We start from the raw sequence: 24722 nt of genomic DNA on the forward strand, positions 1-24722 counted from the left end.
AGTGTAATATAAAATAACAATTTTTTTATCCAACCATATGTCATGTCTTATCAAATGCGTCTCACTAATTCTATTATCAATTTCTTTTTAACTTACTCACACTACAACAAATTTGTCGTTTTTAAGCACTGTTTCTACGCACTCACTAAAAATGTGTAAAGTTTTGTTAAGTTTTTCGCACTTAGAAATGTGTACAAATAGTTTACATTAAAAAGTGCGAAAAAAGTTACAAGTTTCATAATTAAAAGTGTGAAGAAAAATGTTTACACACTAATAAGTGTGTACAATATTAGATTTGTACACGCTTATAAATGTATAAATCATTTTTTTCGTGGGTAATTTTTACACACTTAAATGGTAATGATCATTACCATTTCTTACAATTTAGGTATGATCTCAAAAAACATATGGTATAAATTATATCCAATTTATTTTTGTAATCATAACTATGTTTCGCTATTATTATTTATTTGTATAAGTTCATTGAAAACGTTAGACATATATAATAAACGAAATAATATGTAGAATTACCATCAATCTGGTCAACACTTTTACATTTTTGTTTTACATAAATACATTTTCGTCCGACCGTTGGTCACTTTTAGAAAAAAAAATAAAATCCAATTATAGCGTGTTTACAGTCGTATGGTTCTTAATTTTTATTGTTACTTTTTTTTAAATATGTAAGTAGTGTTGTTTTTTATGTTTATCTTTTTGTATGTCATAACCTTTATATCTTTAATATACCCGGGTATCACATGGGTTTATAAGCTAGTATATATATATATATCTATATAATTATTAAAAGAGTAGTAATCCAAGCTTTTTAAATACATCTTCAAAATCAAACCTATACTAAAAAGTTGTCACATAAGATTTTACTTTACATGACATCTCCATATATTTTTTTACAATATTTATTTTATTATATGCCAAATTTTAGAAACAAAGGTATAAAAAATACAAAAAACTTATTTATAATAATTACATTCAAATCATTTAACTAAATAGGTAATATCTTTTTCTTAACTAATAAATTATTAATTATTTTTATGTCTCCATTGTGAAGAGGTTGTCGAACTCCACCAAAACCATTCTTTTCTTTTGTATATCATGGAAGTCAAAAAAATAAAGAAAACAACTTTTCTTTGTTCAAAGTTGTCGAACAAGAAGAAAAAAAATTCAAAGGCTTATTTTGTTTTTCTTAGCTCTTGATAAATTAAAAGACAAGTATCCGAATGACGTTGGTTGAAATATAATATAGATTTAACGCAATTCAATCCACAACGGTTAAAGGTAATCAAGCTTATCTCTTTATTATTTATGTTAATTAATTGTATGTTATACGTGATTTATTTTTCGCTCCATTTATTCGTGATTATTACATATTATGTTTGTCATGACAATTTTGAATTACTGTAAAACTGCTACGTACAACACCCAATGACAAGTAAATAATTATTTTGATATCACGTCTCATCTCTCATTACAAAACTCTATATATACAAAATTAAAAAACCAAATCCCGTATATTAAGAAAAAACCCGTATACTAGAAATGAAAACATTGCATCCAATTGTTTATTATTATACTTCATATTCCGTATAGAAATAATAATACATTTAGATGATCAGATTCAAAATTTGTAGGCAAAATGCTAAGGATAGTAACAAATATTATAAATCTTGACTGGTATATATATTATTCTGATCTGAATAAATCTAAACATAAAATATATATCAAATATCTCAAGTTTAGCGATTTCATTTGATTTCTTTTCGTTCTTTTTGAGAAATCCGTCCAACACAATGATTTCTAATCGGTCCACAACAATGTGAGTTCTTTCCATGATGATAATTTAATGTAATATTTTGATTGCTGTCTAAATTTTATTTAAACTTTTAATAAGTATAATGCCTCTTTATTATGAAAACTAAGTTACTATCTTCATATGAATTGGTTTTTAACTCTTTCGGATATATCTTTAATCATGATCGACTTTGAGCTTTTAATGGATGTTTGGTTTGTTGATGCGCAATATGTAGGTTAATTCGTTTCTTTTATGGGTAGTGATTTGTTTTAAAAAAGACATGATTTAACACTTATTTCTTATCCAATACGATGCTAGGAGCAAATACGCAGACACAAGATACTGTCAACCTTGCTCAAACTAATCCTCATGATCCAGGTAGGAAAGCAACACTATTAGGTCTCTGATGAATATGTTCAGTTGAGTATATAATCTTTTGTCAGTATTAAAAATTTTGAAAAATCAATTAAACATCCGCATATCGTGCGGGTAAAAAACCTAGTGTGTGTATATATATATGTGTGTGTGTGTGTGTGAAAAATCAAAGCTACGTCAACTGGTTAGAGACGTTATTTTGCGTTTTATCATAGGTCAGAGCCCAATAAGCTTGTTAGGTTAGGCAACAACTTAAGACTCCGAAACCAAAAGGCCTCAAACTTTGGGCTTAATTACTTTTTTCATTTCTATTAATGGTTGGGCTTAAAAGATAAATTAATAAAACGAGCTGGGCTTAAATAAAAAAGGCTTGGCTTATTGATTAAGTCAGTCCTATACTCCTATGTTTAAATGATCATGATCACTCAAAAAATAAAATAAAATCACACCAATAAAAACTTTATCAAGCAAGAAATTAAGATGGAACGTCTGATTCAGAACCACTAAATTAGTTGAATTACTGATTTGGATATTAACAATGGTTTTAACTATGAATTCTAACTCTATTTACATGTTTTTTAATTTATTTTTGTCGGTTCCAAGCGTGGAGGCTTAATTTTTATTAGAGACTTTAAAAAAGACCTCCAAAATTGGTGCCCTATAGAGCCACCAAAAAGGTTAATCTGGCTCTGCAAGTCATGTATCGATTTTCTAGAGTAATGCGTCTTGGGTGTTTCTTTTGAATCATATGTGACAGCTCATGGTAAACACCCAACAATCTAAAGTATGTGTATAATTACATCATTATACGGTAAAATGTCCTTTAATGTCAAATAAATTCATTAGAAAGGTACCTAACATATGGTAGGGAATTTTTTTTTAATGAAGTATGCAAATTAATCAATTTAATGTAAATTAAACATAACTTTGAAAAACTATATCTACATGTAAGCTAGTGAAAAATTATCTATGAGAATAAACTAGTACGTACGTACTAACTAATGCATGTCAATTGAAAGTTGAATTGATTCAACACATTTGGGTTATCAATCTTCTAAGAAACAAGACGGTGAAGGTGAAGCCATGATGTGATGGACAACGGCGGAACCACTATCACTAGCGTTTCCGTGAGCATTGACGCAATATATTTGAGCAGGTCCATTCTTATAACTTAATTTGACATCATCCATTTTAATCCCAATGCATGGATGCTCCTTGCTGCAATCAAGTTTCACCCCTATATGGTTCGCGGACGTTCCACGGATGTCTTCATAACGAACATCTGAGATCGTTACTCCAGCTACTTGTTTAGGGCAATTTCGCTCCTCGTGAGGACAGTAATTCTGGTCAATGATCACTGGATGATCAACGTTTACCATTGTCAAATCTTCGAACACAACTCCTTTTACGAACCCGTTGCTTTCCCTAGCCCATGTCTTGATCCTGACTCCATTTTCGGTTGAGGTAAATGTCGCCGTCTTCACTGTCACGTTCTTCACTCCAGCCTCCTGTTACATTAATTAATTAATTTAAACAAAGTTGATTATAAGATTTTAAGTTAATTAATTCACCTGTACGGTCCACCCTAAACTGCCGATGCTGACACCATGTCCAGGGCCACACGAAATACTTTCAATCCATAAGTTAGATGAACCCGGTCCTATGGATACACAATCGTCCCCAGTAGAAATTCGAGAGTTGATAACGGTGATACCGGTAGAGAATTCAATGTGGATGCCGTCCGTGTTGGGGCTGTTTCCAGGGGCAGATATGGTTATCCCTTGGAGCTCAACATATTGGCAATCTTTGATAATCATGTGAAACTTTTGGCTGTTTATTGAGGTGACTTTCGTGATCACAATGTTTCTTGAATTGGTAAACTCTAAATTCTGCACAGGTTGTGAGTTCAAGTCTCGATCATATATTTACCACAACAATTTTTGTCAACAAATAGTACCGAGTATTTCTTTAACAATATATATTCACGGTATTTTTGTTATGTAAAGTGATATTGGTATCACATAAGTTACTAAGTTTATCGGTTCAATTAAACTTTTATAAATACATGTAATGCACAGTTGTGGTAAATTTATCAATAAAAAATCGTAACTTACAGGTGCACCAGGGGGACAATCATGACCCGAAGAACGTTTGCAAGCCCAAAGGGAATCACCGCGACCATCTAAATTTCCACCAGAGATAGATACACCAATAACCTTATCAAACCGAATCCAGCTATTATTAGTACTCGTATTTCGGTAGTCAGGAGCAACAAGGGTGCCATCAATAACAAAGTGTACACCCTTGTTTTTGCATTTTTCACCATGGAAGTAACCGGACCGAAGAAAATACCTCCCAACGGGGACATAAATAGTGGCCGGTTTAGTAGAAGAGCATGCAGAAGCCCATGCAGAATGAAACGGCAACGTTGCGTCTGTTTCACCGTCGGCTATGGCTCCTAACTTCACGACGTTAATGACTCTCGGAACGGCTGCTGTTGCTGCTAAAACAAGAGCAGATGTTATGATCATGCAAGTGATTATCATGCTATAAAAAACCCTAATTTCCATCTAGAAAACAAGTATATATATGATTTTGTGGTCTACTTGTTTGAATAAATTAATTTATGAATAACAATATTTGGGATTAAAAAAATGAAAACATGCAACAGAATTCGTAATTGTGATATATATAGAGATACTAGAAAACGTAAGTGGGCATCATTCTTTAAATTTGGAGTTTATCCATATTATTTGCCATCATCCTATATATCATACTATACGTATATATATCTCTATACAACTTTATATATATCTCTATACACTTTTTAAATAAAAAGAAAGTACTCCGTAGTATATATACAAGCGCGCTTTCAGCTGGTTTCATCCATATTCCCTTTTCTTCCATCTAATTGAAACCAAATTAATCTTTTGCAATGTACGTACCGTATATATACTTGTAGACTTGTAGTGAAGAATGTGCTAATTTGTTTTGTACCTATTAATTAAACTTCAAAACAGATACATGTTTAACATAAAATGCATGATTAATCATGCTTCTTTTTTTCTTTTCTTTTTTCCAATTTTTAATTGAAGATCGACATATTGTTCAATTTATAAGTTTTGCGCCTTAATTTGTAGATCATTGACCTTTTTAATTAGTTATTAATGCAAGTCAACATCGTTGCTAGCTTGAACACGCGGTGTAAAACAAAGATACATTTTGTATGTGTTAATTTGCATACGTACATACTACACTAAATTAATACTATGTCATGTGAATTCGAACATCTTTTATGCAAGAGAAGTAGAAAGGTTTCCAAAGATACATGTAGTGTTAGTTGTTTGTTGGTGTATTTGGAAACCCCGTAATGAGAAAGCGTTCAACAATGGAAGGACTTAATATTCAACATTGAGAAGATCGTTCATGACATTAAAATATTGAGTTTTTTACGGTATAAGAATAGAAGGAAGGGTAGTTTGATCAATTGGAACGATTGGTTTTGTTGTAAGTTGTAACATATATAATGTGAATAATATTAAACTTCAAATTATTTTTAAAAAAAAGTCAAATATCAAAGATTTCATACGTTTTTGAACACGTAAAATGCGTTTACTTTTACAATTTATCATGCATTATGGTCATGGAAGAAATAAAGAACGAAGGAAAAAAAGATAACAAGCTTTTTCTTTATACATATCGTAAAAATAATATATTAATAGATTAATTTAATAATTATTCTAAAACTTAATTAACTAATTAGAAGTTTTGCCTAAAAGTAAACTCTCATATCTAAAAAATTGAGTTATTTACATATATATATATATATCTCATAAAACATGAAAGTTACTCAAAACTTGTTTTAAAACTACTGTACATCAAATTCAGGGGTTCCATGTTCCACTCACATTTTGTATATGCATTTTCTTTAATTTTTATACTTTAAATTTATAATCTAAGTTAAATGTAATATATATAATTTATTATTAAATTTATATACAATATAAAATAGCATTTTTAGTTTTTTACTAAAATTTACTTAATGGAAATACTAATTGTAATATTTATTACTTGTTAAAAGATAGTTTCGTTAGGTGCTAATGGGAGTATAAAAGTTAAGTTTAGTTGGGTTAAATAAATGTTAGAAAAAAAGATTAATTATTTAATAAATAGTATTGTTATTGGGTTGGATTGTGAATGAAAATGTTTAAAGACTCCCTAATATAGATTGGGCCTACATAAACAATATGACCCGTACCTCTAGGCTTGGATCCGCATCACAATATTGCCACATCTTGGTAATGTTGTTACAGATATTGTTATGATGTGCGACTATGGATCCTATATTCCTATGCACTCGGTTAAAATTTCAAATTTTAATTTAGTAGTAGATCTCACATTTTAAATTCTGATTGAAACTTTATAGATCTAAAAATAAAAATAAAATTATGAACTATGGTTGGTTTGTAGATAAATTATTAGCGACTTGTAAATAAGTCAAACATGAAGGATTTGTTTATTGATATAATAATCATATTTCATGTGCTAATTCTCATTTTATTATTATTTTATTAATATTATATATATCATATCAAACGTCAAAAAAAGAAACATACAAGCAAAGAAATGCCAATATGCCATAAACAAAGCAAACGCAGACAAGACATGATGCCTTGCCCTGGACTTATGGGTCCTGATTTTCGTCTGTTCGACGTTTCTTAAATCGTCTAATGTCTTCAAACCACTTTTTGATGGAATTTACAAATAATATAGTTTATGGGGCTGTTTGGCAAGGGGCTTTTAAGGGCTTTTAGGAGTTTAAAAGCCCTGAGCTTTTAAATAAAAGCTCATTAGCCCTGTTTGGAAACGCATTCGAATTCAAAATCTACAGCCCCAAAAAGCTTCTAAAAGCCCCGAAAAGTCTTTAAAATAAAAGCTTGTGTAAGAAGGGTTGAAATAGAAGCCCCAGCCCCTAGCCTCATTTCTAAGCTCCAGCTCCAAGCCCCTAACCACAGCCCCAGTTCGAAGCTTTTGTGCCAAACATACCCTATGTGATGTTCCAAACTTATTGTACTTGTGTATAGTTGTGGCATATAATTATGACATGAGAAAAGTTAGATAAAACATGCCATATCTATCGGTAAAGTAGAAGGGGATTATGTAAAATTCAGGGGTATGTATCTTTATGAAATTCAAATGTTTAATTTATAATTTTTTTTAAAGTGGCAGTACTTAAGCTTAGGCAAAGTCTGCAGTACAGATCATTTTCCCAATTATGATATCGTACTTTTATGGATCGAGATACATACAATGCTCGCTATCAATCCTGATACCGGGATTGGATTTGGGACTTTTGTTGATCCATTAACTATAAATTTGTAGGTTAAAGTTTTATGGTAGACGAATTTTTATTTGTATATAGATTATACGTAGTTGTATAAGTGATTAATCTTTTTTCTAGAAAAAAGGAAGAATTAAAGTACCAGAAATGAAATGGGCAACCTTAGAACACTTCAATCAGCTAACATGATACATAACATATATAAAAGGTGTGAGCCACATCTGATATAACTCTCAATTTCCTGTTGAATTAATATTAAATTCACTTATATTGCGCGCGACTTTTGTGACACTTACATATATGTTCCATATAAAACAAGATGAGTTTGTGCGAATATAGTAACCCATTTCATTTCATACATATATTTTTTTAATATCATGAATCATAAACTTCAATATATCACAACTTTGTTCATATATGTGCATTTACAAATGTAATGATGAACAACTATATATGCATCCATTTTATTTGTCAACGTGCAATGCACCTTATAAAATTGGCTGGTACAATTTATAACGATTAAGTACAAGGGATTAATTAAAAGTCACGTAAAAACTATTAGGCATACTTCCAACTTGTGAGCTTTGATTTAGGCTGTTGCTTAAAGAATGCGTTTTCAATTTTCTTTCTGGTAAAACATCGTTTCATTGGCTTAAACAAAATGTTTAAAAATGTGTGTATAATCAATAACTATTTGTGAGCGTAACTGTATCATAAAACAGCATTGAAGTTAGGGGTTTTGCAAGTGCAAAGGTTGCAGAAAACAGGGGATTTGCCTAATAACACATGTTTTTGCTTTGCTCATTGACCCCCATATATCCTTGTCAACTTCATTTTTCACCCAGTTTAAATTCTTTAATCTAAAACAAAACAAATATATTACAGTAATATACTAAGGGTATGTTTGGCAAAAGTAGCTGTAGCTTGTAGTTGTAGCTTTTAGTTGGAGCTGTAAGCTGTAGCTTTTAAGCAAAGCTGTTAGCTAGAGCTTTTACTTTTTAAAATTGTTTGGTATGGTAGCTGTAGCTGCAGCTTTAAAATAAAGGGTTTATGTCATACAAATGTAACCACCTATGACCAAATGGTTATGTAATGTAGTGACCTATTCATATGGCTATGTAATGTATGCACTTATGTTTTCTTGGCTATACTATGTAAAATATGTACGGACTTTACATAGTATAGCCAAAAAATACATAGGTTCTTACATTGATTGACCCAAATAAAAAGAACCTTACATAGTATAGCCAAGAAAACATAGGTGCATACATTACATAGCCACCTGAATATGTCACTACATTACATAACAATTTGGTCATAGGTGGCTACATTCGTATGTCATTATCCCTAAAATGAATTTGTGTACTTTTAATGACAAAAAGCTTCATCGAAAAGCTAAAGCTCCTGAAACGCTACTTCAAGAAGCGTTTCATTTTGGAGCTTTTCCTTTCAAATAAAAGCTAAAGCTAGTTGCATCCAAACAAAGCTTTTAACACAAGAGGAGCTTTTTGTTCAAAATTAAAAGCTAAAGCTCCCCAAAAGCTCTTGAAAAGTTCTTGCCAAACATAGCCTAACTCTAGCTGTAATTGTATATTTGTATGAGTATCTAGCAATGCTGGGTATATTGGGTTTACGAAATTACTTGAAAAACGTAGGTGCACTACAAATGTCATTGATATATATTAGGTTCATCCAAAATTTCCGAAACAAGCATATGTCATTGATGACACTTGCCAAAATTCATATTACTACTTATCTGTATAGAATCCGATTTCAATATTCAACCAAAGTATTGAATAACAATAGGAAAGGAGGACAAAACTCATTACAGGTCTTTGGCAGTAACAAATGGAATTGTTCAGAAACAGCTTCGTGGGACGACTGAGCCCGAGTTGGAACCATGCACATTTTCACATATTGAAGTGGTTGCTCTATTTGGTGTGGTTAGTCTGATGTTACGCATCTGAATCCCTCTGCACGGATTGCTCACGCTGCATTGAAACTTCACGGCTTCAACTGTAGTTGATGTTCCTTTTATGTTGCTGTATTTCACATTGCTTACTTCGACTCCAGATGTCTACATTTTTTTTAAGCGTTAATTAATTTATAATGGTTAGAAGTGGCAAAATGGGCGGGTCAGATAATTGATCAAGCTGGTAAGTCTTTACTGAGCAAAATAGATATGATATTGTTAAAAAAAAAAAAAAAAAACTCTGTAACTTCTTTATTTGCAACAAAACAATATAGGGCCAGGTTGACTAATTATTAACCCCTTCAACCCGGCCGACCCATTTGGTCTATTTTCCTTTTAGCTATATCTTAAAGACTCAATGGGTGGAATGTTTAGTGGTAAGAAGCAACCTGAATCGGTCTAATTTCAAGTAATTTAGTCAGATTTGCCAGCTCTAAATTAATAAATAGTAATCTGTATGCCAAAATGAATGACAAAGTTTAGCTCACCTGATGTGGACATCGATTATCTGGGCAGTAAGTCTGATCAATGATGATCGGGTTGTCAACTGCCTGCATAATAAGGTTCCTGAATTCCACATTTGTTGCATAGCTCTTGCTATCCCGTGCCCAAGATTTGATCCGTACCCCATTTTGTGTTTTCTTGAACACCGTGTTTGTCACTGTCACGTTTTGCACTCCCGCTTCATTTAAACTATTCCCCAAGCTTCCTATGCTGCAAATCCATAAGTTAAAAAAAAAAAAAATCATATACCATATCGACAACCAATAGGTTTTGGGTTCAAGTCTCACTGGCGACAAATGTGTTAATATATACGTGGTAAATATTTGTCTTAATTCTTAAAAAAAAACAGTCAGTGCATTCAAATTCTGTTTCTGAAGATTAATTACCTTATACCATGGCCTGGGCCACAAGCAATTTTTTCAATCCATATATTTTTGGAGCCAGGCCCGACCGCAATGCAATCATCCCCAGTCCTGATCATACTGTTCTTGATGGTAACACCAGAAGATGACTGAATAATGATACCATCTGTATTCGGGCTACGACTAGGAGCAATAATGTTCATATGTTCTAAATGTATATGATTGCTATCGCTCACGGTGATGTGAATTAATTCGCTGTACAATGACTTGAGTCCCGTAATTACAACATCGTTCGACCACAAGATCGATAAAGACTGCAAGCAAGTATACACACTTTACAGTCAAAGCTAAAAGAAAAAAACTTTAAAAGTCAAACTAAGACATTTAAAACGGGACATACTGAAAGAGTATAGAATAAACATAAAAAGTATCAAATAGGACTCACGTACCCTTACTCCAGCCGGACAATTACTACCGGTCTGTCGACAAGCCCAAAACTTAGAACCTCTAGCATCAATGGTTCCGCCATGAATGGTTAACCTCGAGACCTTAGAAAACAATATCCAAAACCCGGTGTTACCCATGTCTTGATAATTAGGTGGTGCAACAATGGTACCATCTATTTGAAACAAGATCCTGCTTCTACATGGTCCACTAAACACGACCGGTTTAGTCATGTAAGTCCCCCTAGGGATATAAACCATGGTCGAACTTCTCGAAGCACAAGCAGCCTTCCATGCATTCATGAAAGCTTTGCTCGAGTCAGTTCGACCATCGGCTCTAGCCCCGTAACTAACTACATTGTATGAAGCTGCATTACTACAACATATCATGATTGATAAAATAATGCAAATGATCAAAGCAGCTTTTAGAAGTTGCTTATTCATTGTATAGTAACAACTAACAAATTACAAATGTGTTTTATGAGTTTGTGAAATGTGGTGTTGTGCATATATATATTGAAATGTCACTGAGAATTTAAGTGGGAAAATGAGATGCTGTTTTTTGAATATCAAAATGTAAGAGTTATTGGGATTCATGTAAATTTGAAATATTATATTGAAGCATCCCGAAAAGAATGCATCTAAGAATTAAATTTGTTCAGAGAAAGACTATATATATAAACACATGCATATGTATAGATTTAAGTATAGTACGGTATGAACATGGTTTTGAATTTTGAAACCATGTCATGTGAGAGCTAAATGTTTGATCTCCATTATAATGTACGCTTGTTTCTCACTTTCATTAACAATATAGCAACTAATTAGGTTGTTGTTTGACTCATTCATAGTAAAAACCATCTAATATGCATCTAATCAAGAGATATTAATATTCACTTATTTTGTTAATTAGAATTCAATTCATTAGTCATGATGATATATAACTATATACAATATGAACTATGCTACAAAAAATTAACTAAAAATCTAAAATGTGACCCAATTTGATACGTACATGCTACCCTGTTCATTGCAAGATTAAGTACCGTTGACATTCACATATATAACATGAGTTACGCTAAAACAACATACTATGATAACGGTTTAAACAATTTGTACGCAATTGGTATATATGTGCTACAGATATCTTTAAAAAAAAGTTATAATAAATGTTTACAAAATCATGTGCTACTAAATAAAAAAAATAAAATATTAAAATAAAAAAAAAAAAAGTTCTAAAAAGAGAAGAAGAAACATACAGAAGAGAAACTTATGTGATTAGGTTCTGTTTTGAATTCTCAAAATGCTACTCGTATTAAACAATATTGTCTAATAAAGTAATAATTGCATCATTTCTGTAGACAAAAAGCATATGTCATTGATGACAATAGCCCAAATTACTACTACTATTATAGTATTATTGTATCTAATTTCTATGTTCAGCCAAAGGGTTGAACAATAAACAGAAAGCAACAAGAAAAAAGAAAGAAGAAAAGTCATCGCAATTGTTTGAGATGACATAAAGAAATGCTTATCAGAAACAGCTTCTGGGAACTAATATGCCTGAAGCCGAACCATGCACATTTTCACAGGTTGAAGTGGTTACTCGATTTGGCGTTGTTAGTCTGATATGACGCATCCGAATACCTCTGCAAGGATTGCTCACACTGCATTGGAACTTCACAGCTTCAGGTGTTGTTGATGTCCCTCTTATGTTGCTATATCTTACATTGCTCACTTCGACTCCAGACGTCTGCATTAAGTTGCTCATTAAAATGAATAGCGTAAATATACATATAGATTATATAAAAGGCGGCATTCTAATGATTTTACCATAAATGGATTAGGCTATGTTTCATCTAATCGGGTCGTCTAAAAATTAATGTATCACTCAAAAGTCATACACTTTACTAATGTCTGACCTGCCCATTTTGTCACCTATGAAGTGTATGCAAGATTGCTTGATAAATTAACAATTGGCTCACCTCACGTGGGCATCGGTTACTTGGGCAATAAATCTGATCTATGATAATTGGATTGTCGACAGCAATCATTATAATGTTCCTGAACTCCACATTTGTTGCATAGCTCTTGCTATCCCGAGCCCATGATTTAATTCGCACCCCATTTTGTGTTTTGGTAAATACAACATTCGATACTGTTACATTTTGAACGCCAGCTTCATTAAAACTATTCCCCAGGCTACCTATGCTGCAAATTAAGGATAGCGGACAAGGTACATTCATTGACTTGGGAAAAAATTAGAATAAAATTTGCATCGAATAATAATCAAGAAGTTTAATTTACCTAATACCGTGACCAGGGCCACAAGCTATTTTCTCGATCCATACATTCTTAGAACCAGGACCAATTGCAATGCAATCGTCTCCAGTCTTGATTAGACTGTTCCTAATGGTAACACCAGTAGATGATTGAATAATGAAACCATCTGTATTTGGGCTGCGGCTTGGGGCTATAATGTTCATATGTTGGAAAATAATGTTGTTGCATCGGCTCACGGCAACATGGATGAGTTGGCTGTACAAAGACTTTAGCCCGCTAACCAACACATTGTTTGACCACATGAATGTTATTGACTGCAAGCCACATAACACATTATTAGTGACATGCCAAAAAGGTGTATCACTATTTCTAAGTTTATAGATCATTAGATCCCTTGTAAGAAATGTGGATATAAAGGTTCACAAATCCAATCATTACAAATTTATTGGGTAAAAAATCCATATCCAACATTGGAAGCATGTATATAAGTATATAAGCTTATGGGCTGCTCCTTCTATTACCATATTGACGTATCAATAAATCAGTGACAAGCTATGATATAAAACAAATAACTAGAATCGGGATGTAATCAAGAACTAATTATTGTAAAAAATGATAATGTTATGTACATATATATACTCACTCTTACTCCAGGTGGGCAACGACTGCCAGATCGTCTACAAGCCCAGAATCTGGAACCTCTGGCATCAATGGTTCCTCCACGAACGGTTAACCTATTAACCTTAGTGAATAGTATCCAGAACCCGGAGTACCCCATATCCTGATAATTTGGTGGTGCAACAAGTTTGCCATTGTTTTGAAACAAGATCCTATTCCTGCATGGTCCACTAAACACGACGGGCCTAGTCATGAAGGTGCCCTTAGGGATGTAAACCGTGGACGAACTCCATGATGCGCAGGCCGCTCTCCAAGCTCTTGTGAAGGCCTGGCTTGAGTCGGTTCGACCATCAGCTCTAGCACCAAACCTAACCACATTGTAAGAAGCTGCATTACATGAAGATTGTAAAAATGAGAATATAAAGCAAATGCAAGCAGCTATTAGAAGGTATTTGTCCATTGCTAATTGACAAGAAAAGTATGAATATAGTGAGGTGTGGATGTATGTATATATATATACATATGAATGAAATTATGCATTTGAAGTGTGATTGAAGACACTGAAATTCAGTAGCATGCAAAAATCAATTGTTTAATTAATGAAGCATCCGAAAAGAATGCATAGGAAGACCAATAACACATGCATTTGAAGTTAAAGATATTAAGGATTGTACGGAATAAGTGAACATGGTTTTGAATAATGAACCCTTGCCATGTTACCTTATCACTTATATATGTTCCCTATTATATTCTTTTTTGTATACTTGATAACCTACTAGGTCCTTGTTGATTTATCAATATGATAAGCATCTTCTCTTATTAACTGGATGTATAAAAGGTGGTTAGCCCATTATGAATGACATTATGAAAATTACTTAATGTGAAACAAGATGCTTGATGTTAGAAATTTGGAGCAAGTATATTTTTCTTTTATCATCTATGATTATGAATGAATATATTAGTGGGTTTAGTTGTAGCCTGTGATGAGGGCTCTTCAATCTAGCAGCAGAGCGAGGATTTTCAGCCTGGGGTTGCCGAACAGTTTTTATAATATTAACAAGCGTAAAATTCAGCTACAAAATCAAATTATACGAGTCTGGTGTTGCCAATTACCTTTAAAGTAGATAAACGCATCATAATAGTACTATAAAAATAGACTTTTATATTAACTGTGGGGTTGTCATGGCCACCACATAGCTCCGCCACTGCTTCAATGAACTAATGTGTCCAAAACGGGTCATCGGTGAATGAGATTTCGAATCTCAAACTTGCTTGTTTGGTACAAGTTTAATATATTGGGAAAGGAGTTTGTCCCACATTGGTGATATATGGAGCAAACTTTGTATGTGTTTATAATTGAATGGCTCCAATTGGCCTATGGCTGGCCACTTTTTGCTGTGACCCAACCCAGTTATGGCGTTATGCTTCATATTTTTGACCCATTGACGTTATAAGTCTAATGTAATTGGGGCATAACGAGCCATTTTCTGTCTGATACTCTGATGTGATTGGCGGGCATAATGAGCATTAAACAGCACTTGACTTGTTATGAAAGATATATTATCATAAGTACTTCAAGAAAGTATTATGAGATTTTGTGGCTATAAGATGGAACGTACCCTTTGGTCGCACGAAGGTAACATTCACCTTTGACGTGTATCATCTGACTTGTTACTTAGTCGAGTGAATTCGTATGAAAGAGATCGATATTGATACCCCCATGACTCTGTGTCTACCTTTGAGGAGACATCGAGTCATTTAGTTGCATATTGTTCGAATGCAACTAAGCTTTGAACAACAGTACGCGTTTCCAAATGGATAGATGTGAGATCGCTTTGTTATATATGAATCCAAGGGATATGTCCGTGTGGAAGAACGAGACACACGGACGAATCGATGGATGAGTCGTACCCAACGGTGCCTTGCAATTCAAATTTTTTTAACTTTTTTTTAATTATAAAAATTTTGGTCAGCGTAACAATTTATAGATGTGTTCGTACTTTTCTAAAGTTAACTTTTATTCTTCCAACCTTCGATTGATCTATTTACCCTACTATTGTATAAATCTTGTGTTTTAGTCTTTTAGACAATCAAATTTGGAGTGAACTTTCGGCAAATCCGTGCCTTGTTACCTCTTGTTCATTGTCCTAAGTTAAATCTATGATATAACCAAATCTATGATATAATTAAAAGGAGAAGTTGGCTATACAATTAACATTATTAATAGCTTTTTTTGGGCTAAATTTCTCAACTAATTACTCTAGCCAATCTCTCCTTTTCTCTAAAGTTTTTTTTTTCTTTATTTTTTTGCCTTATTAAATTGATAATGGATAATTATATTTAAAACTCTATCGTAAATCTTTTCCTTCAAAACAAATCGTTTTAAACTTTAGAAATACATATTATCCTTAAAGCTCTTCCAATAAGTTATTATATATACAACCTCAATTTTTATTAGTTATTCTCATTCATTTAATCTTCTACTTTTTTTTTTCCGATAAAAACTGTCACCCCTGGTTATATTATAAAAAAGTATAACCATGGTCATATATCTTCTCCAAAAAAAAAAAAAAAAAACTTACGGTTGTTTTATATCACTTTATTATTTTATTTTTTTGTATTCTGTTCATGTTTGTTCATTATTTGATATAGAATGGTTATGTTATTGTTAATTTTTTCTTTTTATCTTTTATAATTTATTTTGTTGTCAATGTTGATTATGTATAATAGGCATTCCCCTTAAGATTTTTAGTGTGTTGTCTTCTTAATATTTATTTGCATTTTTTGAACTCTATCATCTTGTTAGATGGATGTTTATTTAATAAAAGTTCTGTCGTTCTAAATAATAATAATAATAATAAGGGTAAATTACAAAAATCATACCTGAGGTTTGTTCGAAACTACACTGATCATACATACAATTTAAAAATTACGCAAGACATACCTATCGTTTTCAAAAACTTCCACTTACCATACCTATCGCTGACGGTCGTCTATTTGACCGTTAAGTCAAGTCACGTGCCTTGCATGTGAGGTATCAAAATCGTAATTTCGCGTATACTTCAGGTATCATCTGTGTAATTCACTATGATAAAAAATTATTAAGATTATTATATTTATATTTCAATTATTAAAGTGGGTAGATATTCTATATTAAATTTCATATATATAGGGTAACACTCCGGCAAGAACACTCTTAAAATAAGAATGTTGAGAACACTTAAATACATCATTTTGATGCATTTAAAGTCCATAAAAGTAACATAGTGCATAACTATTTATCATTATTTAAGTGTTTAACAACACATTGATCCGTCAAAATCGAAAAAATCACGTTTTTTATTAGATGCATCATTTTGAACAATATGCATCGAAGATGGATATACAAAACAAAAAATATGTTTTTCTCTGGAACTCCAAACCCAAAATGCTACATATTGCTAATTTGAGAAATATTTTAAAACTGTAACGAGTTTCAACTTTGGTTTACCCCTCTAATCTCAAGGGATGACAAAAACCATATGAAAAAGTTATATTGCTTTCAAAAAAATATTTTGTTTTGTATCTTTTTATATATAGGTTTCTATAAAAAAATAATAATAATAAATCATAAAAAATAATAATAATAATAATATAAAAGTAAAACTATAGTGGTTTTTATGGTTATCATCCTGTTTATATTCACTATACACATATAACAAAATAATAATGATATATATAATAATAAATGCATTCTTGTATCAATTATTTTTCTCGATACATTTTTCATTAGAAAAAACTTTTTTTTCATAATTAAATTATTTTCTTTTTTTTCTCTTTTTCATATACATACCCAACTCAATAATTGAAGTATAAATAAAACTCTAAAATTCTTAATAATTTTTTATTAAGGTAAATTACACAAATGATACCTAAAGTATACTAGAAATTACGATTTTGATACCTCACATGCACGGCACGTGACTTGATTTAACGGCCAAATAGACGACCGTCAGCGATAGGTATGGTCAGTGTAAGTTTTTAACAACGTTGGGTATGTCTCGCGTAATTTTTAAATTGTAGGTATGACCAGTGCAGTTTCGAACAAACCTCAGGTATGATTTTTGTAATTTACCCTAATAATAATAATAATAATAATAATAATAATAATAATAATAATAATAATAATAATAATAATAATAATAATAATAATAATAATAATATGCATTCCTCCAAAGATTAGTTTATTATGTATAACTTCTTCAACTTTTTGCTTCTTTGGATTGTTTTATATTTTTATTTAATGTATTTGAATTATTTATTTTCTTTTTTTACTTTTAGAAGGATTTTTTATTTCTTTAATATTCACCTATTTTGTTATTTATTATTTTGATATTTACCTTTAGTATTTATATATATATTGAGACTACCCGTCCATCAAACGGACCTGAAGACTATTTTAAAGGAAAATTACACAATACACTTTTACCATACACAACAATATATACATCAAATAATTGTACAGTACAACCGTCTGATGCATATACTGTTGTATATGTTAAAAATGTGTTATGTAGCATGTACGGCACCCCCCATATTTTAAAATAAAAAATGTTAAACACAACTCTTAGGCTATATTTAATAGGGATGTGCACGGTTTCGTCTAAACCGGCTAAACCGAAGTAATTAGTTGGATTGGTCGGGTTTGAAATCAAAAACTTAGATTGTCGGTTTGTCTTTTTCATAAACCGCTCCTATGATTTGGTTCATGGTTTTAGACTTTTATCAAACCGGGTTAACCAAACCGGACCATTTATTTATATTATATATATATATATATATTCAATATTATAAATTATAAAATATTAGCTTTGCAAAAGTTTGAAAATATTCAAATTCTTATCTTGATCTTTAAGATAATTTTTAGCAATCAATTACCAAGCTAATTTATATGATTTTTATAATCCTAAAATGATGAATCCCCCATCGGGTATACAGAAATTGTCTGCGTTGTTGAAAATATTAATTTCTACTTTTTCTTTTCGGTTTTTTTAATGTATTTTCAACACTTTATATTTCATTTCAAGTATGTGTGAAACTTTTACAAGTTGGTATTACTAGAAGTTTTAATATATTGTATGTCAAAAGTGTGATAAACGTCTAACCGGACCAAACCAAACCTGTTAATTGGTTTTGGTTGGTTTGGTTTGGCATAACAATTTGAACGAGTTGGTTCAAAAAATCGTTGAACCGTTTACATTGGTTTGGTTGAGATTCTTAGCAAAAACCGGCCAAACCGGACCACACACATCCCTAATATTTAATATGCATAAAATGTTTGTATCTTTCATATTAAAAACTCACCATTTAAATATTATGATAAGTATACAACTTCAAGGACGAAAAATGTAATGTACTCTTCTTTTTATAAATATTGTATAGATTTACATATCCAAAAATTGGTGATTTACACAAAACCACTATAAACCAAACATAAATGGTTTGATATTCTAAATGATTGGTTTGATTTTTGGTTAACCAAAAACCACACCAAACGGATACATACTCACCTTTAGACAACATATGCAAAATCAAAGTATCAGCTGAATAATGGATTTAACGGAAAGATTTTCTGACGCATGCGATTATGTAAGATTAATGAGGATACATAAAACAAATCTAAAACATTAAATTTTTGCCTTAAAATTAGGCATTGGAATAGGCCAAGACACTACCAATTCTATGTTTGACGGTCACATGACCCCGTACTATGTGGATCCTACAATATAAATGAAATGAATTTAAATTTTGTTTTCTTTCTAAAGGCGATTTGGATCATTGTTTAGATTATCTATCTTTTGAAACTTAATTAAGCTTTATGCAACCTAAATGTTATTGTATTCTAGTAAGTGACGGATCTAGATTTTTGTGAGGCGGGATAAAAATTTTTGCTAAGCATACCGTAGCGCTCTACATTATATAAAAGTGAATCTCCAAAAACTTTCAGCTAGTTTGTATTCAAGATCATGTTCTTTTCACCATTTTTGTTAGACAATAAAAACACTCAACATATGACATATCCCTCGTAGACTAGGATTTCCAACAAGCAAAACAAGTGAAAAAAACACATAATTTCATCAAATATCACACTTAAATATCTCAAAGACCCTTCATTTTTTCTAACTCTTGAAAGTAAATAATCTATCTCTTACTTCGTCTGTAAACATGGTTTTGATTTTTGAAGCTTCAAAAAATTTATAAAAAAAAAAAACTCAATAGCTTTTTGGTCTTCAAATCTCATATATGGAGTTTGAGAAATAATGGCTAGTGGAGTTGTGGGCTTAAGGCTTAGGCCTAATATTAAAAATAAAAAGAAAAATTATTTTGGGCTACTTTTTTAGAGTGGGCCTATTCCCCGGGTTACATTTGGCTGGCTCCCCCAATAATTCTAAGAGTGAATTCCGCTTCTTTTTAAAATACATTCCCATTTTATGCTTCTTTTTGAAAACTTGGACAAGTATATGCTTCTTTGGTCAAATAGTTCCAAAAGCATGTTTTTTAGTAATTTTTTAACAAAATATGTTCTTTTCTCTCCCTTTATCTTTTAATCCTCTTCCCGATCATCTGTTTTCTTCCCAAAGCATTTTTTATTTTTTATTTTCAAACTTCACCATACCATTACAGCATGATCACCTCTATGAGTAGCTTTAAAATCAAATGTGCTTGTGGATTATGAAACATTCTACTTAACATGTGGCCCATTTGGCTGTCAGCTTAATTACTATATATACCTTCTTTTGACTTTCTATTTCCAAAGATGTTTGAATGGAGTATGGTTTAAAAGATGCCGGAGGCAACTACAAAAAATTATAATAACTTTTTGTTGAATTAACTGTTGGAAATACAGTATTATAATACACGTAATTCCAGTGTCGGCCTTATAGTACTAGTGGGTCAGGCATGGGCTTGAGGCCCACCAACTACTAAGGGCCCCCAACTTTTAATACATCAGTTATATTATACTAATATTACTAAACGTAGTTTAAAATTAATAATAATAATAATGGTTAGGGTTCTTTTATCTAAAACAAACGTAGCGGCTTGCATCTTTGAGAACACCAACCGTTTCAACCATCAATCCATCACTCTTTTCTTGAAAATCAAAACTCCATTACTCATCAATAGAAATTCGAAGAGTGTGTCTGGTTACCATGATTATAACATTCAAATTTATAAAGAGTATTTTGATTATCACTTATTTTCAATTCTTTATCCCTTGCTCTCATCTCTTCTTTTTCTTAACTGTCTAATATCTCAACTCTTCTTGTCGTTCACCACCAGGTCTGCTGGCCACCCGCCATCACCACCACGAACCACCAGGTCCACCACCGAGGAGGTTAGTACTAATTTGTTATAATAATAATAATTAATCTGCTCCCTAATGTTTATTGTTTTAATTAATTTTGCACTTCTATTTGATTGACATTGTAGGTATTTAGGTAAAACACTTTTCTGTGATTTTTTTTTTTTTTTTTTTTTGAGAAAAAAACTTCATGAGGTAGGTACCATTCCACAGTACCCATGACTCCATGAGGCAGGTACTACAGCAGATTTTTGCAGTGATTTTGTATATCCGGGAGGCAGGTACTTTTTTTTTGTTTGTTTACATTGTTTTAATTAAAAAGGCCCCCAAAATTGATCTCGCTTAAGCCCTCAGAAAGCTTAAGCCCTCAGAAAGCTTAAGCCGACACTGCGTAATTCCTTAGATAAATTACAATGGAAATCTATTGTTTCTATTTCAAATTTAACTCTATTGAATTAATGAATGTAAAGAAAATAAAACTATAAATTTTATCAGATACTGTAACGATGGAATAAAAATTTACAGAAATATTGAAGAAATATAAGTAAACCATATTTTATACTTTTTTTAAATAGAAAGCATACTTTTATCATGATATAATTAATGAAACAAGCATAAAGTTGTCTAAGTTTTTGAAACAAGCATAGAGTTATCCAACTTTTTAAAAACAAGCATAGATTTGGAATTTACTCTAATTCTAATCATGCATCATTTGTAAGAAAGACTCGCTTGTCTTGATAAAGCTAATACGAATATATTTTTAGCTTCTTCATATTCGGAAATATATATCTTGCTGAACCAGTTAGCCAGTACCCAAGTCGATCATTAAATCTTGGCTGTGAATAGACCTATCAATTTGTAATCTGTGTAAATGGTCTAGTAAAAAACTGAACAAACTACACTCAACAGCCTAAAGACCAAATCGTTGAACGCTCCTAAATCAACTATCTACATAAACAAGACAATATCTATCTAGCATGTCAACTAGCGTCTAGCTAGCACTAGCCAGATGACTATATTAACGAAGATTAAAGAATATAGTTAAATGAATACAAATTAAACATTTGATTTACATTAGATACGGAGGATAATGCATTTAGTTGATAAAGAGATTACATAAAATATCTTATTAAAAATAACCAAACTAACTAAGTTTTATGGTAAATCAAAATTTGAAGTGTAGCTTATACAAAAAAAAATGTACTCGTACTAAATAAACTTGATAAAAAGAAAAGCTTTTGAAAAATATCTTGGTTTTATAATGTTGAAGTTTTACTTTTGAACTTTGCTTGTTTATGATGTTTTATTGTTTTAAAATGGTAGTCCAGCTATTGGTAATGGGCCAGGCTCGATTATTAGAAGTCTAACTTTAACAGCAAATTGCATGCCGGGTCGGTATATTTATCATGTTGTGGAAATGTGGACGGGTTATAAAGGGTTAAGGGTCGGTACGCGTCTCTTTGAAAAACACCGATAAAGTTTGTAAGTTTTTTTCAAACAATTTATATATTACTAAATGGATGTTCACGCGTTGCGACGGTTAAACGGTGATGGTTTGGGGATTTATATCCGCGGTGGTAATGGACTGTGGTTATTAACAACAGTCGGTGGTTATGGTGAGATATGTGTGTGTGTTCAGTATGGGCAGAGGGGAAGAAAGGGGGAAATAAGGAGCGTGTAGGGTTTGTTTGTGTGCAAGGGTATTTTGGGTAGTAAAAAAAACGCTGAATTAATAACTCACACTTTGTATTATAAGGGGTATAGATTATTATTTTCACTCATAATCTATATATATCTAAATGTTCTATGACGGTGGTGGAAAAATTAGCGCATTCTTGACGCTTTATCGATGTGTACTTAATAGAGTTAATTAGGATACTTAACAGGGTTAATTATTTAATAGGATTCTTATATATTTATTTAGTATATGTATTTAGTGTAAATGTATGTTGGTTTGGTATTTGATAATTTGGTATTAGAATGAATAACGTAACTAACTACAAGCTTTTGATATCACCAATAATTCATTAGTCTAGCAACTCTAGTCCAAAAAACACCATCCGGCTTTATTAAAAGAAAATACCCAACCATTCCTATAGTCCACTTAAATTAATAAGGAGCCTCTTATACTTACCGATTCAATTTCCACCATTATTACTTCCAAATTCCTTTTAAATATTATCATAAAATTTTATTATACGGTTAGAGGTAGATGAAGCAACCAGTGGCTTTTATTATCAGAAGCTTTATAGTCATAATGTGTTTTGGCATACAAATCATGAAGAAACGCTTACCACCAGACTAATTTTTGGATATGAAATTCCCAAGCTTTTATAGTTTGAATTTCAAATTAAATATGTTTTTTTTCTCTCGATCATTCTCTAACTTTTTTAAGAAAATAAAATTATCAGTTGTTATAGTTTTGTTGTAGGATTGAAAGAAAGCTAACATTGTTCCCTCAGGTTTGTGTTTACTTTTGAGTTTTGATTTATTATCAATTTTTTTGGTTATGCCAGGTTTTTAGATGCAACTGTTATAAGGAAATTTAATTAGGTATCGCCATTGATCTTCTCTAACAGGTACATGGTTTTTTTTTTATGTATTTAGGTTAATGTTTTTTCTATGTGGACTTTTTTCCCCTTGCTTTGTGATGTTGTTATGCAATTTTTTTAAGGTTACACAATAAGTGTTTGATGAAATGCCTCAACAAGTAAATTTTTTTGAATTTTTATTATCATGTATGTCATATTCTTTGATATTGATTTATATGCATTTGATATTGATTTATATGCATTTGTTATATTTATATGCTAAACCTTGACACATTTAAGCAGCTTCACATATTGCTAAATAACCCCCACAATGGTAGCTATTAGTAGGGGATATGTAATATAAAAGTGGAGGTCGAGGATTCAAACCCCACCCTATGTACCTTTAATCATGTTGGCCGTGGTACCTGAGTGGGAGGCCAATAATGGGAAACCAAAATGCCACCCAGTTGCTACTTTGGGAAAGTTTAGTGTGATCTACAGAACCGGCATGATAGAAGTTGCCTTCAATGATTGTAAAGATACGATTTTCTTTGATTGTTTCAAATGTTAGTAATCAGTTGCTCTTTTGTGCAGCTTTTTTTTACTTTGAATTGTGGACTATGTCACAATGTGAAGTCGGAAGTGATTTTTTTTTGTTCTCTTTCAAAATACGGTGAAATTAAAATGGTTATCTTTTTAGTTCGTATGGGGTAGTTGTTTTGTTCTTTAAATCTCTTGTTTCGGGTTTGTGTTATGTCATTATTTGTTGTGAAAATATTGTTTGAAATTAGCCCATGTTTGTGTTCATATTGAGGTTTTGGTTATTTTTTTTTAAGGATTATGGTTTTTGGATTGTCTTTCTTGGTTCTGGCCCTACCTCGGTTTCTATCATTGTTTTGCTAGCTTTTCACGTTCTGTTTCTCGATAATCTTTCGTATGATTGGTACAAAAAATTAATTCAATTTGGATAAATGGTGCCAAAGGGGATTTTCCAAATTTGGACTTACCATTTTTTGTGTCGGTCATCTTTGAGAACATCCCCTTCACATTTACTTTGTTTCTGCGGTTGGGTAATCACAGGTTCTTTGGCTACTGAATACGGTTACCGAATTATATCAATTAGCAAAGCCATCAAGGTAAG

General features: G+C 31.7%; 3 protein-coding genes across 3 annotated transcripts; all 3 read right to left on the reverse strand.

Moving 5' to 3' along the window:
- Positions 1-3231: 3231 nt before the first annotated feature.
- LOC122583462 (polygalacturonase-like) lies at positions 3232-4731 on the reverse strand. Its single transcript, XM_043755863.1, has 3 exons — positions 4300-4731; positions 3757-4074; positions 3232-3693 (listed from the first exon to the last, which is right to left on the reverse strand). The coding sequence occupies exons 1-3, from the start codon at positions 4729-4731 to the stop codon at positions 3232-3234; spliced, it is 1212 nt and encodes a 403-aa protein (XP_043611798.1).
- Positions 4732-9384: 4653 nt separating this feature from the next.
- LOC122583463 (polygalacturonase-like) lies at positions 9385-11251 on the reverse strand. The gene is made up of 4 exons (XM_043755864.1): positions 10814-11251; positions 10389-10678; positions 9987-10212; positions 9385-9603 (listed from the first exon to the last, which is right to left on the reverse strand). The coding sequence occupies exons 1-4, from the start codon at positions 11249-11251 to the stop codon at positions 9385-9387; spliced, it is 1173 nt and encodes a 390-aa protein (XP_043611799.1).
- A 1090-nt stretch (positions 11252-12341) lies between these two features.
- Positions 12342-14168, reverse strand: LOC122582089 (polygalacturonase-like). Its single transcript, XM_043754442.1, has 4 exons — positions 13734-14168; positions 13115-13404; positions 12793-13018; positions 12342-12560 (listed from the first exon to the last, which is right to left on the reverse strand). Exons 1-4 carry the CDS (start codon positions 14166-14168, stop codon positions 12342-12344), a joined length of 1170 nt encoding a protein of 389 aa, XP_043610377.1.
- Positions 14169-24722: the final 10554 nt, after the last annotated feature.

This window comes from Erigeron canadensis, chromosome 9 (genome assembly GCF_010389155.1).
Source record: "Erigeron canadensis isolate Cc75 chromosome 9, C_canadensis_v1, whole genome shotgun sequence".
In the NCBI taxonomy this organism is placed as follows: Eukaryota; Viridiplantae; Streptophyta; class Magnoliopsida; order Asterales; family Asteraceae; genus Erigeron; species Erigeron canadensis.

Excerpts from the sequence above, each read along its gene's own strand:
- LOC122583462 (XM_043755863.1), bottom strand. The coding sequence starts at position 4,731 with ATGATAATCACTTGCATGATCATAACATCTGCTCTTGTTTTAGCAGCA. Across the intron at positions 4,075-4,299 it reads ATTGTCCCCCTGGTGCACCT|AATTTAGAGTTTACCAATTC; the intron begins GTAAGTTACGAT and ends CAACCTGTGCAG. Across the intron at positions 3,694-3,756 it reads GTTTAGGGTGGACCGTACAG|GAGGCTGGAGTGAAGAACGT; the intron begins GTGAATTAATTA and ends TTAATGTAACAG.
- LOC122583463 (XM_043755864.1), bottom strand. The coding sequence starts at position 11,251 with ATGAATAAGCAACTTCTAAAAGCTGCTTTGATCATTTGCATTATTTTA. Across the intron at positions 10,679-10,813 it reads ATTGTCCGGCTGGAGTAAGG|TCTTTATCGATCTTGTGGTC; the intron begins GTACGTGAGTCC and ends ACTTGCTTGCAG. Across the intron at positions 9,604-9,986 it reads ATAATCGATGTCCACATCAG|ACATCTGGAGTCGAAGTAAG; the intron begins GTGAGCTAAACT and ends AAAAAAATGTAG.
- LOC122582089 (XM_043754442.1), bottom strand. The coding sequence starts at position 14,168 with ATGGACAAATACCTTCTAATAGCTGCTTGCATTTGCTTTATATTCTCA. Across the intron at positions 13,405-13,733 it reads GTTGCCCACCTGGAGTAAGA|TCAATAACATTCATGTGGTC; the intron begins GTGAGTATATAT and ends TGTGGCTTGCAG. Across the intron at positions 12,561-12,792 it reads GTAACCGATGCCCACGTGAG|ACGTCTGGAGTCGAAGTGAG; the intron begins GTGAGCCAATTG and ends AACTTAATGCAG.